The 12,071-nt window shown below is 48.6% G+C and overlaps 6 protein-coding genes across 6 annotated transcripts; 3 read left to right on the forward strand and 3 right to left on the reverse strand.

Moving 5' to 3' along the window:
* Positions 1–403: 403 nt before the first annotated feature.
* Positions 404–1,771, forward strand: FSUBG_12210 (cytosine deaminase; the record flags this gene model as incomplete). The annotated part of the gene is made up of 1 exon (XM_036676977.1): positions 404–1,771. One exon carries the CDS (start codon positions 404–406, stop codon positions 1,769–1,771), a length of 1,368 nt encoding a protein of 455 aa, XP_036532296.1.
* Positions 1,772–1,816: 45 nt separating this feature from the next.
* Positions 1,817–3,652, reverse strand: FSUBG_12211 (6-hydroxy-D-nicotine oxidase; the record flags this gene model as incomplete). Its single annotated transcript, XM_036676978.1, has 2 exons — positions 1,817–3,517; positions 3,569–3,652. 2 exons carry the CDS (start codon positions 3,650–3,652, stop codon positions 1,817–1,819), a joined length of 1,785 nt encoding a protein of 594 aa, XP_036532297.1.
* Positions 3,653–5,064: 1,412 nt separating this feature from the next.
* FSUBG_12212 (uncharacterized protein) lies at positions 5,065–6,316 on the forward strand (the record flags this gene model as incomplete). Its single annotated transcript, XM_036676979.1, has 2 exons — positions 5,065–5,626; positions 5,682–6,316. The coding sequence occupies 2 exons, from the start codon at positions 5,065–5,067 to the stop codon at positions 6,314–6,316; spliced, it is 1,197 nt and encodes a 398-aa protein (XP_036532298.1).
* A 72-nt stretch (positions 6,317–6,388) lies between these two features.
* Positions 6,389–7,852, reverse strand: FSUBG_12213 (dehydrogenase; the record flags this gene model as incomplete). Its single annotated transcript, XM_036676980.1, has 1 exon — positions 6,389–7,852. The coding sequence occupies one exon, from the start codon at positions 7,850–7,852 to the stop codon at positions 6,389–6,391; it is 1,464 nt and encodes a 487-aa protein (XP_036532299.1).
* A 721-nt stretch (positions 7,853–8,573) lies between these two features.
* FSUBG_12214 (transcriptional activator of proteases prtT) lies at positions 8,574–10,804 on the forward strand (the record flags this gene model as incomplete). The annotated part of the gene is made up of 4 exons (XM_036676981.1): positions 8,574–8,624; positions 8,826–8,938; positions 8,984–10,032; positions 10,080–10,804. The coding sequence occupies 4 exons, from the start codon at positions 8,574–8,576 to the stop codon at positions 10,802–10,804; spliced, it is 1,938 nt and encodes a 645-aa protein (XP_036532300.1).
* Positions 10,805–10,955: 151 nt separating this feature from the next.
* FSUBG_12215 (uncharacterized protein) lies at positions 10,956–11,707 on the reverse strand (the record flags this gene model as incomplete). Its single annotated transcript, XM_036676982.1, has 2 exons — positions 10,956–11,230; positions 11,290–11,707. 2 exons carry the CDS (start codon positions 11,705–11,707, stop codon positions 10,956–10,958), a joined length of 693 nt encoding a protein of 230 aa, XP_036532301.1.
* Between the last annotated feature and the right edge of the window lie 364 nt (positions 11,708–12,071).

The following is a 12,071-nucleotide window of genomic DNA, read 5'->3' on the forward strand; positions in this document are numbered from 1 at the left end:
AAGATACCCCTTCGAGTCAAGATCGTCATCGTTTATGCGGAGGATCAGCCGAGTTTCCCCAGAATTGGAGATCGTTGGGTGCATAAACTTGGTTATGGCGTTGAGTTTATCCGCGCGAATGATATACCTTGACTCTAAAGCATTTCGGCAATTACTTTTGGGTGGAGGGACGGAGAATTTCAATCCGTTGGGGCATTTATCGAGTCTCTTTTACATGATCTTGAAAGCAAAGTTATAGGTGAAGGCCGGATAATTATTCACCCTGACTAATATCCATCCAGGTCCCAACATGATTGGTCCACAATCGAGATGAGGGGAATCAATGACACTGTGAATGGGTTCACAGTCATCGCGAGTTTATTCTCTCAAGCCTCAAACCAGCAGAATATTCATATAATTCAACATGAACCTTAAAAACATAATAATTCTTCCGTTCCAAGACTCCTCAACGCAATGGGACATCCAAATAGAGGAAGGAGTAGTGACCTCCATGAAACCAGCCGCCAACAAAACAACACCAAGCGTCATGCTTCCTTCACTCTGCCATCCTCATATTCATCTCGACAAACCATATCTTCTCACCTGCAACCACCCAAAATCCCCAAACCACCCAGATTATTCTGATCTCCCTCCCAAAACAGGAGGATTTCAGGAAGCCTTGGCCAATACAGCTGAAGCAAAGAAACGCTACACCAAGGAGGACTTGTACTTACGAGGCTCTCAGCTTATAGCGACAAGCTACAAACAGGGTGTCACATTCATGAGAGCTTTCGTTGAGGTTGATGACGTCACTGAGCTCAAGACTCTGGAGGTGGGAATCCGGCTGAAGAAGGAATTCGCGGACTTTTTGACAGTACAAATATGCGCCTTTGCACAGGACCCTATATTCTCGACGGATAAGGGAGAGGCTAACCGAGCAATGCTTGAGAAGGCGCTTGAGCAGTTCGGTTCGGATGTTGATGTTATTGGAACTACGCCGTATGTGGAATCTGATCTGGAAGCGCAGAATCAGAATATTCGGTGGGCTATTGAGACGGCATTGAAACATGGCAAGCATCTCGACTTTCACATTGAGTTTAGCCTGAAAGGCGACGGAACCCACATGTCTGTTTTCTATCACGTCATTGAAGAGCTCGAGCGTCTCAAATGGCCTACAGATCCCGGCGCTCCGACTGTTGTGTTTGGGCATGCGACGAGACTTACTCTAGCTACTCATGCTGATCTCGTCAGACTCTCAGAGAAGCTGAGAGAGACAAAGTTACCGATCCACTTCGTCGGATTACCAACTAGCGATCTGTACATGATGGGCAGACATGGACCCAATGATTCCGAACAAAGCCAACCACTCAGTCGACCATGCGGGACAATCATGGTCCCCAAGCTAATCAGAGACTACGGAATCAACGCGTGCCTATCGGTCAACAACGTCGGAAATCCATTCACTCCCCACGGCGATGGCGATCCTCTTAAGATAGCAAGCTTGGGCGTTGGCTTATTCCACGCTGGAACGGTCGATGATGCAAAGATTCTTTACGAGGCCATCAGCACACGAGCAATGGACGCGTTAAACCCCCGCGCAGAAGGACATCATGACAGGTTCACATTGGCGGAGTTTTACCAGACAATGCCGATGCTTTTGTTCAAGAATGAAGAGAACATGGAAATCGCATCGGAACTTGGGAGCATCAAGGTCCCAGCGAGGCAAAGGCTAAGCATTCAGGACATTGTTTGGGACCCTCCGGAGACACAACTTAGAAGCATCGTTGAATAGGCTATATACAATAGAATATACTCAAGACTAGATCTTGTCCACTATCTACGCAACTCTACATAAAGGACCATCTGGTTTCGCAACCCATTCCTCAGACCCAACACAAGTAGGACAGTAGAAAATATGACAAGGATCATACTTCCTCTTCGTCTTAAGGTGCTCACCATACAAACTCCCGTAAAACGATTTCTTCCAATCAGGGTCATTGCGATCGCCCTCATTCATGTAGCCACCAGTATCAGGAGCCAACTTCTTCGCCGCAGCACCTTTGACAAACGTCACATCGTCATTCGCTGCCTTGCGCTCAGTGATGTTTCCGGTACGAGAAATATCCGTGCCCGAGACGAGAACGTAATGTGATTTTCGCCACGCGGGGAGCAGTCCACTCGTCTTGTCTGAAGCGTCCTTGAATACTTGGCCTCCGGACGTGAGAAGAACAACACTTGTGCCGAACTCATCAGGCTTGCCGCTCATGACTTCGACGGCATCTCGAACTTTACCGAAGCTCTTGACGCTCCGACGGTCGATTAATCGTGAAGTGAGAACTGAAGTGTCACCCGTTGGGTCATAAAGCCCTGACTCGGCGTGGTAGAACGACCAGTAATCGTCGTACGTAGCCCAGCTCTCGTTGATATAGAGCTTATCTTCAAACTTCGACAGGACCTTTCTCACTGGTGCCCAGGCAGCCTCGGCCTCTGCAAGGCATTTGCCGATTGTCCAGAAACCGTGTTTATAGCCAGATGTAGCGTTTCTGACAAATACAGTCGGATAGTTTCGGAACCAGTAGCCGTAGCCAGCAAAGCCAGCGTCGTTAAGATCAGGAAGCGACTGCAGCAGAACAGACACGGCGTCGAGTAGATATGCGTTCTTCTTTGTCTTCTCCAGTGGCGCGATTTGCAGATGATGGGCTGTGACAGTCTTGACGTTCGGATGAGCTTTGATGGTGCTGCTCAACGTGACACCATAACCAGGACCTCCGCCGCGCATGGAGCGGAAGAGGTCAGTGTTCTTGCAGTGGTTGGCGATGACGACTCTCCCATCAGCCAGCATCACTTCTGCCTCGAGGATCTGATCGGCACCAAGGCCGTAGTTTCTCGTGGCAGGTCCGTGGCCCCCTCCAGAAGCCCACCCGCCGATCGCTCCAGGCGTGATAGAGCCACCACCAACTGCGATGACATTATTTGCCTCAGCAACCTTGAAAACATCGCGCCACTGATAATTACCATCAATTTTGATAGCACTGCCCTTCCAGCCCGATCTCTTGCACTGATTCTCGGATTTGTAAGTTTTCTGAAAATCAATACCGTTCTTGAATTGATGGAGCCAGAGCTCAAGACCACCAAACCCATCAGACCGACCAAGAAGATCATGGCCTGTTCCGGTAACAACAAGCCTAATATTTCTCCTACGCACATAAGCAATAGTCCCTCGGATTTGTGACAGCGTAGTAGCATTGACAGCGTAAACAGGCAGAGACCCAAGACTGCAAGTGGTAGGCTCTTGACCTGCAGCGTAATCCACCGGCGCACAGGTGATGTTGTACGGATAAGGTCTCCCGATAGGATTCGACGACTGGAAATCCTGATCGGACCACATTTTGTTCACGTAAGCGCACTGCTTCAGATCCTTCTCTGGACCGGGGTAGCATGAGTGCGCGATTGGCTGTGTCTTGATAAGAGCGCCGCTGATCTGTTTGTCGAAGGCTCTCCATTCTGTGGGAGAGGGCCAGCAGGATTGGCCGGGGATCTTTAACCGTTAGTCAGGTTATGTATGATAGATTGAATGTCGTATACATACGCATTTGCATCTCGGTGCTGAACCAATGGCTCCTGTGCAGACGGCAAGTACCGCGAGGAGAAGAAAGAGAAACCTGGGATACATGATGATAGATAGGCCGTAAGAAAAAGAAAGTTGAAGTGAATGTATGTACAGAGGAGAATGCAGCTAAGTGGCTCTCATCAAGTCTTAATCTATGCAGAACATTTATTTTCTGCAACCCATGATTTCGCCGCAGCGGAGTCCGAGGTGGTGTAACCTTGGTGTGCTTATGTGTTCTCGTTTTTGACGAAACTAGTGAATTTGGGGCAGGTATTGGGCAGTCTGGAGTACTTGTTGGTGGGATGCATGCATGCATGCAAGCAAATATCATGCAGGCACCGGGAGCCCTTGATATGCAGCTGTGTGGCAATGATGCAGGACTAGAGACTAGACGTAACTTGACGGCTTTGTTATCTACAAATCAGATTGGACGAACGAGGAGTGGATTGTCAGTTATCACATCTGAGTGGGCATCATGCATGCAAACTTGCATTGCATTGGACCCAACAGCCTGGAGCAAACAGATGACCAACCTATCGAATTGACCAAGGTCCAGGCTGACACCACAATCTCTCCCTGCAGTCGTCTTGGTTGCAATCATGACCTTCTCCCAGGTCCATCACGAACTCTATCTTTCCCTCGCATCATCAGCTTTAGTTACAAATCGAAGACTCATGCGTGCGTGAATCATTGCTCTCACTCCACACCATTTGAGCGTGAGACATGTCTTTGCCCCCTTCAACCCAGATTCCATTACGCGAAATCAAATACGGGACTAACCGCCACCTTGCCCCCCACTCGGCGTTTCAATTAATGTAAATCACGGCAGACGACGGTAAGGCTTATCGTAAACGGAAAGATCTGCGGTGTGGCTAAGAGTCCCTTGGGATGCTGTGAGACAAAGTGGATCGATGCAAAAAGCAAGTATAAAGGGAGGCGATCAATTGTTGTCTCCCTTATCTTCTCTCGCTTGTTGAACTAAAAAAGAGCAGAAAAGGTCATTGGACCGATGCTGCTGTCTCAGTTCCCTGCCAGCTGTGCAAATGCACGTCGCAGTTCATGCTTGTGATGGTCAATCTGTATGGAAATGATCAATTGCCGTCTTGACCTCCCAAGAACCAAATATTTGCCGAAAGAAAAAGGGAGGATACAAAATATCCCGCTCTTAAGCTCAGCTACTAACCACAGATATTCCCAGTTCGGCCCTTGACCTCTATGACTATCACACTGCCTTCCGTGGGCTGTCAACCGATTTCCGATTTGCATCAATGTACTCTGTAGACAACAAGTAAAGATTTTCCCTTGAACAAATTTCTTTTGTTTCACCTGCAGTGTGATGTGATACGGCTGTGCCGTGATGTCCCATTGTCTAAACCTTGCCTCTCTTTCGTCAGCTGAACCAACACGATGATCACCGTCATGCGACAGACTTCTGCTCCCCTATATGAGTAGCCCTATGCATCTCCAAATGCATCATGCAAGCCGCCGCCGAAGTTATCGTCATCATGTCAACACCTCCGCCGCCAGACCCAAATGCTCCCCTCACAGGCGCTGCAAGCTCCGTGAACCGCCAAGGACTCACCATCATCGTCTGGACATGCTTCACCATCGCTACCCTCTTTGTATCGCTACGGCTCTTCGTACGATGGCTGCAGAACCGACGCTTTCTTGCCGATGACTACTGGATTACATGGGCGTGGCTGTGTGCCCTCACCATGACTATACTCCAGACTGAGCAGATGGATTCTCTCTGGTATATGACGCACCTCCAGGCCGGTCGCGTAGCCTACGATCCCAAGGAGCTTGAGTTCCATCGCAGTCAAATCACTCGGTGGCAGTTCCCAGTCATCAAGATGTTCTGGATCATCTTATGGTCTGTAAAAGCAAGCTTTCTGGCCTTGTTCTACAGACTTGTGCAACCGTTCCCTGCCGCTCGTCGGTGCTGGTACGGTGTTGCAGTGTTTGCAGCCTTAGCACTCATCGTGTGCGTCATCTGCAGTGCCCTAACTTGCAGCCCGCCTTCCAACTACTTCCATGGTATTTCAAGCAGCTCACGTTCCCCGTATTCTGAACATCTACTGACTTGTCACAGGTAGTTGTGATTCCCCACGAGAACAATGGAGACAGTCCTTTAATGTCGTCTTCTCAACGACCGTCGACGTTGCCACCGACCTCATGATCATGGCGCTTCCGATCGCAGTACTCCCCTCTTTACAATTCGATATGAAGAAGAAGATTGGACTTGGAGTTGTCTTTTCGCTGGGTATAATCATCATCTGCGTCGCCGTTGTTCGCATGACAAAAGTTATCGTTGGAAACCAGGTCGATCTCGTGGGACTAGCCATTTGGGGCGCCGTGGAAACAGCAACAGCACTTGTTGTCGGCTCACTACCGGCACTCAAGGGCTTGCTTACCCGAGGCATCAAGAAGTATGCGACGTCGAAGAGCGGTAGAACAGATCCGGCCGATTACGGAAGTCGAAGTTCACAGCGTCGATGGGGCCAAGGCTCTGCATTGACGCCTCGGGCTGTTCTGGCTTCTGATCGTATCCCTCTTGATGACGTCCACCACAGTGGCCAAGTTGACGGTGGAATATATGTCCACAAAAACGAAACGTTCACGATGGTTGTTACGAGGGATGATAGTTCTTCCCAGAGCGATGGGGATGAAGTACCTATAGTGAGAGCGCCGCCAAGATTAGTGAGAGCACCACCAAGATTAGAATAGCTCAAGCGATATAATACATACATGTTCCAGAACATTGCAGTGATACACTGTGTTTATTTAGTGATTGCTACCCTACTCAAACTCCCTCCACTGTCTCACGACCTCATACAAACTATCATTATGCCCGACGTTTCCAGGGAAGACAACATAGTTCAACCCCGGCCATTTTGACTCTGGCTCATCGCATCGCCACATCGGAACTCCAGGCGCAGCTTGGCCAACAATAAGAGCACGCTTCATCCTCAATCCCTTTGTCGCCATATCCGACGACGTAATTCCGCCCTTGGCGATGATGTAACGAGGCTTCTGCTCTAGTCCCTGCAGGAACGACACCAGAGCTAGGGCAATATTTGAGCCGATATCTAGACTCTCAACTTCGTCTTTCCCGACGATGAGCTCCCGGCTTGTCATGACCAGAACGTCCTGTCCGTTCTTGATATGCTGTGACGCAAGTTCAATTGCTTTTGCGACATCTTCTTTCGCTGCCTCGTCGGATTTGAGGAGTGCTTTGACGTTGAGCGTAATCGTTGTTAGGTTGCTTCCTGACTTTTGAACCAGGGAGTCTAGTTGCGCGGTGGTTTTGGGTACGTATGAACCTGCGATGATGAGACCACCAACACTCTTGGACAGCCCGAGCTGGCCAGCTGAAAGTGGCGGAATAGATGATATACCCAGACGCGCTGAGACAAAAGCGGCGCCTGTTCGGTACAAGAATTTCTTCCCTTGCTGCGACGCTTGAAGTAACGCAGTGACGACAACGTCGATATCTTCATCTGCAGCTGCGTTAATGACCAGCACAACAGGGGTGTCGCCTCGCTTTGGGGGCTGCATGATCTGCTTCAGAACTGCTTCCGGGCCACCGACACGGATAGTCTCCAAATCGATAGAGTCAATATTGTCGTGTGGAATCTTTCCCTTCGACTTCTCAACAACGTAGTCCCGAAGATTAGAACTCTTGTATCCAAATGTCGCATCCTTGGCAAAAGGCGTGTCGGCTGCAGGGATGAGCTTGTCCCCCTCATGAACATAGTGAATATCGTTAATAGTGTATCGTCCGCCTTGGAGGAAGAACGGGCACAAGATCCACGCGTCAAACGCGCCATTCACATGCTCCACCGCCTCAGGCTCAAGAGGAAAGTGACCTCGTAAGATAGAATCACCACGTAGCACAATTTCATAAGGGAGCTTTATCTCTTGAGAAGCTGCCTTTAGATTGGTGCAGATCTCGATCATGAGATCACGTGCTTGCTGGGGGTGCAGGGCGCGTGAATTGGTGAGAATGAAGAAGCCATTGCCAGTCCCGACTTGCTTGAACGTCGAGACTAGATTTTGGGCATCCCAGACTGTCAAGATAGTGATGTCGTGGCATGTTTGTGTTCCTGTTGGGTCATCGTCGAGGATAACTAGCACCGGAGCTGGTGAGGAGGGGTTTTGGATGGTGAAGCGTGTTTGAGTGCGGAGTCGTTGATGTGAAGCTTGTACTGAGGGCAATGATGAGAGAGCCTCGGACAAGATGAGTGTACTAGTTTGTGCCATGATGAAATAATCTAATGATGATTGTGCGTATCTAGAGGAGCAGCGATATTGGTAGGTGTCGATTGAGATAAATAATCGCTGTCATCCGATTTAGTTTAGGGTAGCCGACAGATCGCCAGGTTCTTATCCGACATCCGCGAGTTGGTCCGTGTCTGTCGGTCTTCATTCCCATTGGCTATGAGACCGACCGAACCGGGGCTTTCACGGATCAGAAAGGTTGAAGAAGCATTGAAAGGTCACCAAAGACAGAACAACAATATTCAGGCACTGAATGAATAGCGATCTCTTGGCCATTCTGTTAATCAAGAGTGGCTTATGCATCTGAGACATCTAGACGGTGTATACGCACTCACAGTACTCCGTATGATGAATGCTTACTCCCACTCATGGTCTCCATGCATTCTGGGACCAAACCGAGGTTATACACTATGCACAATTGCTTTCACAGCCCTCTTTATGTATTATGCACAAGCATCATGCACAAAACTCGAATATCTTCTTATGACTCCTGATCCACAATGAATAAAATCATCTGCGGAGGCACCCGGACTAACGATGTCTCCGTGCACCTCCGCATTTCCCCAGCGACAGATCCCTACCATATCCGCTCTAGTCAAAGCAGTAATTCTCGATGACTAACTGCCCCCGCGTTTTTGAGCCTGTGCAACTTTGACGTGTTTTGGGTCATTAATCACTGGCAAAAGTCAACGACAGAGTCAAGATGTCGAAACGGAATGGAAGTACTGCTACGCAAGAATACGAGGGGAGCGTGGTACGTTTATGTGTAATTGATCTGCAGGTTGCAGGGGCGCTGATCAGTGATAGCCTCCACCGAAACGAGTGGCGATAACCTCCAATTCGGAGCATCCTGTCGCTCATATCTCGAGACATATCAGAGCATGCACAACATGTCGGAAGCACAAGGTACCATGACTGCCACTAACAGGGCAAATGAAGTGACTGACTTGTTAAGATCAAATGCTTTATGGACGATGCTGGACCACCATGTCGACGGTGTAAAGAGAAGAAGCTGAGCAACTGCACTGTTAGCAAGAACCTACAGACCATCATTGATGAGAAAACTGAGTATGCTTGGAGTCAACCGTGCTGAGATCACGCTGACTCTGCCAGGCTGTCAGAAGCCATGCTATCGGATCTCGACCAGGTGTACACAGCAGTCAAGGAGATGAGAAGTATAATGGGCTTACCAGAATTACCGCCATTACAAACATCACGGTTGAACAAGCGAAAAGACTCTTCAGCACCACCACCACAAGAGTCAACGACACTTCAACTGGACGATAATTATGGCCCGTCATGCGATAATTCACCGAAGCTCACGCCCGAAGATGATAGACTGCCTCATGCGCCCATTCATTCTTTATACACTCTTACTAGAATGAGAGCACTTCGATCGCCCGGAAGTGGGAGCGAGAACCCAAGTCAAGCTATCAATGATTTTATTTCTCAAGGACAGATCTCACTGGCTGACGCTGAGCGGTTATTTGTTGTTTACCGAGATCGTCTGGACGGGTTTATCTACTCTATTGGATGTCCCTATAAAACTCTCGAGAAGCTTCGTCGGAAGTCCTCAATCCTATGCGCCGCTACCCTTACAATCGCCGCACTCCACGACCCAGCTGCCGATAAAGTATATGGCATTTGCAACTCCGAACTCCGGCGATTGACCGAAAAGTCGATGCTGCAACGCCAAGGTGACAGGGACTACTTCCGAGCTCTCAGCATCGCGTCATACTGGCTTAGTGACTTGTCTTGGACATTGTCAGGCCATGCGATCAGACGAGCTGCAGAATGCAACATCCACAACAGTTACGGTCTTGCCATCAAAGATCAATCTGAAGAAGCTATGGACTCAGCGCGAATCTGGTCTATTCTATACATCTGCGACCAGCACCTTGCTATTCTATACGATAGACCGGCCATTATTCAGGATGATTGGCTTACGCAGGACTGGGAAGGTATCTTGAACTGTCCGCTGGCTACGGATCAGGATGAAAGACTTATGAGCCAGGTTGAACTGATGGGGATACTGCGGAATATACGACGATTGTTTGGTCCTGATAAGGGAGAAGAAATTCCTAGATTATATCTGAGTCAGATAGGACACTACCATCGACAACTTGATCAGTGGATCACAAAGTGGACTGATCGGCTTCCAGGTATGTACCCATAGACTCACTCTTTGCATCGATTAACAAAGTTGCAGAGGGCCATCCCAACATCGGAGCATTTCCAAGAAAAGGAGCCCTCTTCCACTTCCATCTCGCCCAACTATATCTCTACTCCCACGTCTTCCGAGGCCAATCCAACCAAATACCCAGCCATTTCCTCGACACAGCCTCAATGGCCGTAACTTCCGCATCAGCCATCATCGACATCCTCCTCACCGACCCTGACCTCTCCATCAGTATTGTCGGGATACCATCTTATCTACTCTCGATGACAGCATTCGCAGCTATGTTTCTAGCCAAAGTTTCACATAAATACGGAGATAACCTGTTCAGACGCGATCAAGCGCTGGATCAAATTACTCGACTGATCAGCCATTTTCGGTCTTTGTCTATGGGGAAGTGGCATCTGGCGAATCTGATGATTAGAGGTTTGGAAACTGTGACGAGTCTTTTGACCTCGCATGGAGTGCAGGATAAAGTGCAGAATGCTATTTCGTCGATGATGCCTGGGAATGAGGCAAATCAAGGTCTTGAAGATGTCTACAATACGAATCCGGATATGTTCACTGGGATTGATGGGAGCACGATGCCTACTTGGGACACGACCTTTGGGCTATCACCTATCTTTGGCTTTGATCCATCGTTTCTTGATGTCGATGGGTACATGCAGTCAATGGCCATCTTTCCAAACACAGAAGGATCTCAAAGGGGCGTCGAATGGTATTATGAAAGGAAAGTCAAGCGACGGGCGATGTATTAAAATGGCTGCTCTTAAGGCTCCTCACCCACAAGCTCCATTTCAGCTCAGTTTTATATCAGCCCTTATTAGCTATGATCACCCCTCTGACTGAGCAGCAGTCAGTGGCCTCTCCTGTTCCAGTATCTTGGCTTAAGCCTGCTGGCCCCGTTGGCTAAGCGAAGCTCCACTGTGTGGCAGAAAACGACCCATCGGCATGGTGAGTAATAGTGGCGACATTTGCACGTTCTGGAGCGTCTTGAAAGTCGATTGAGATAAACAAACCCAAGTTCTCTACGCCAAGAATTGTTCCTTGTTGGTGGCTCCCTATACTCACAAAGTACTTATCACGAGGCGTGATTATATATCGTTGACCAGGTTGGGCTTGCCAGATAGCCGCAGGAACGACTTTATTCTGGTCGTCGTGTTTGCCCAAGCCGGCAAAGACATCTATATCATATAAAATTAAAATTACATCATGTTTTTGTAGAGACTGAGAAATAACTCACGATATTCCGACTCGTTGAATGCTCCACTGTGGATACAAAACGAATACACCTTATGAAAATCAAAGGTTGACAGATTTAATCGAGGTACGCCATTGACAACCTCAAGATCATGTGTCGTGATGTGCTGGAAATCACCGTTTAGAGGCACAGGCATCGAACTACTGACAGAAGCAACCTGGCCTGACACAATTGACGCTGGAGTAGTGCCAGCGACTGCAAAGCCTTCGGGGCTTGCCTGGAATGTTGCCTTGTCGCCTCCGGGAGCAACTCCAGGCTGGGTGAGCCAAACAGGGAGAAGTGTTTTCCTTACGTTTGGCGTATAAAAAGGGTCGGTACAATAAGGTGGCGCATTGAAGAAAAGATAGTTTTGGGTCGCACCAGAGTGGTTGACGATGTAGACAAAGTAAGGTTTACTCATTTTTCAAATATCTCTGCAAGATGTTTAAAGGATGTTGAGGGGCAAATGAGATTGGAAGAAAAAAGTACATGAGGTGGCTGGCTGAACCAAGGCATCACCGGTCCTTATCTGGGACTATTTGCAGCAATATTGGTCTGGACCTCACTATCACAATCAATGTCTCAGGATAGCCTATGCAGCGTTGCGGGGTAGCTGTCACATACGTAAGCATTGAAAAGCGGTCAGCCGACTCGCCGCAGGACAACTTGTCTTTGACTGTGTGATCTTGATAGTTTTATAAGCAAAGAAATAGGAATTAATACTTGATATGTCCATCTTTAAATCCTAGACACGCGAAAGGACAATTGCTAAAGAGTGAGTGAGG

This window comes from Fusarium subglutinans, assembly GCF_013396075.1.
Source record: "Fusarium subglutinans strain NRRL 66333 chromosome Unknown NRRL66333_c0000256, whole genome shotgun sequence".
NCBI classification, from domain to species: Eukaryota; Fungi; Ascomycota; class Sordariomycetes; order Hypocreales; family Nectriaceae; genus Fusarium; species Fusarium subglutinans.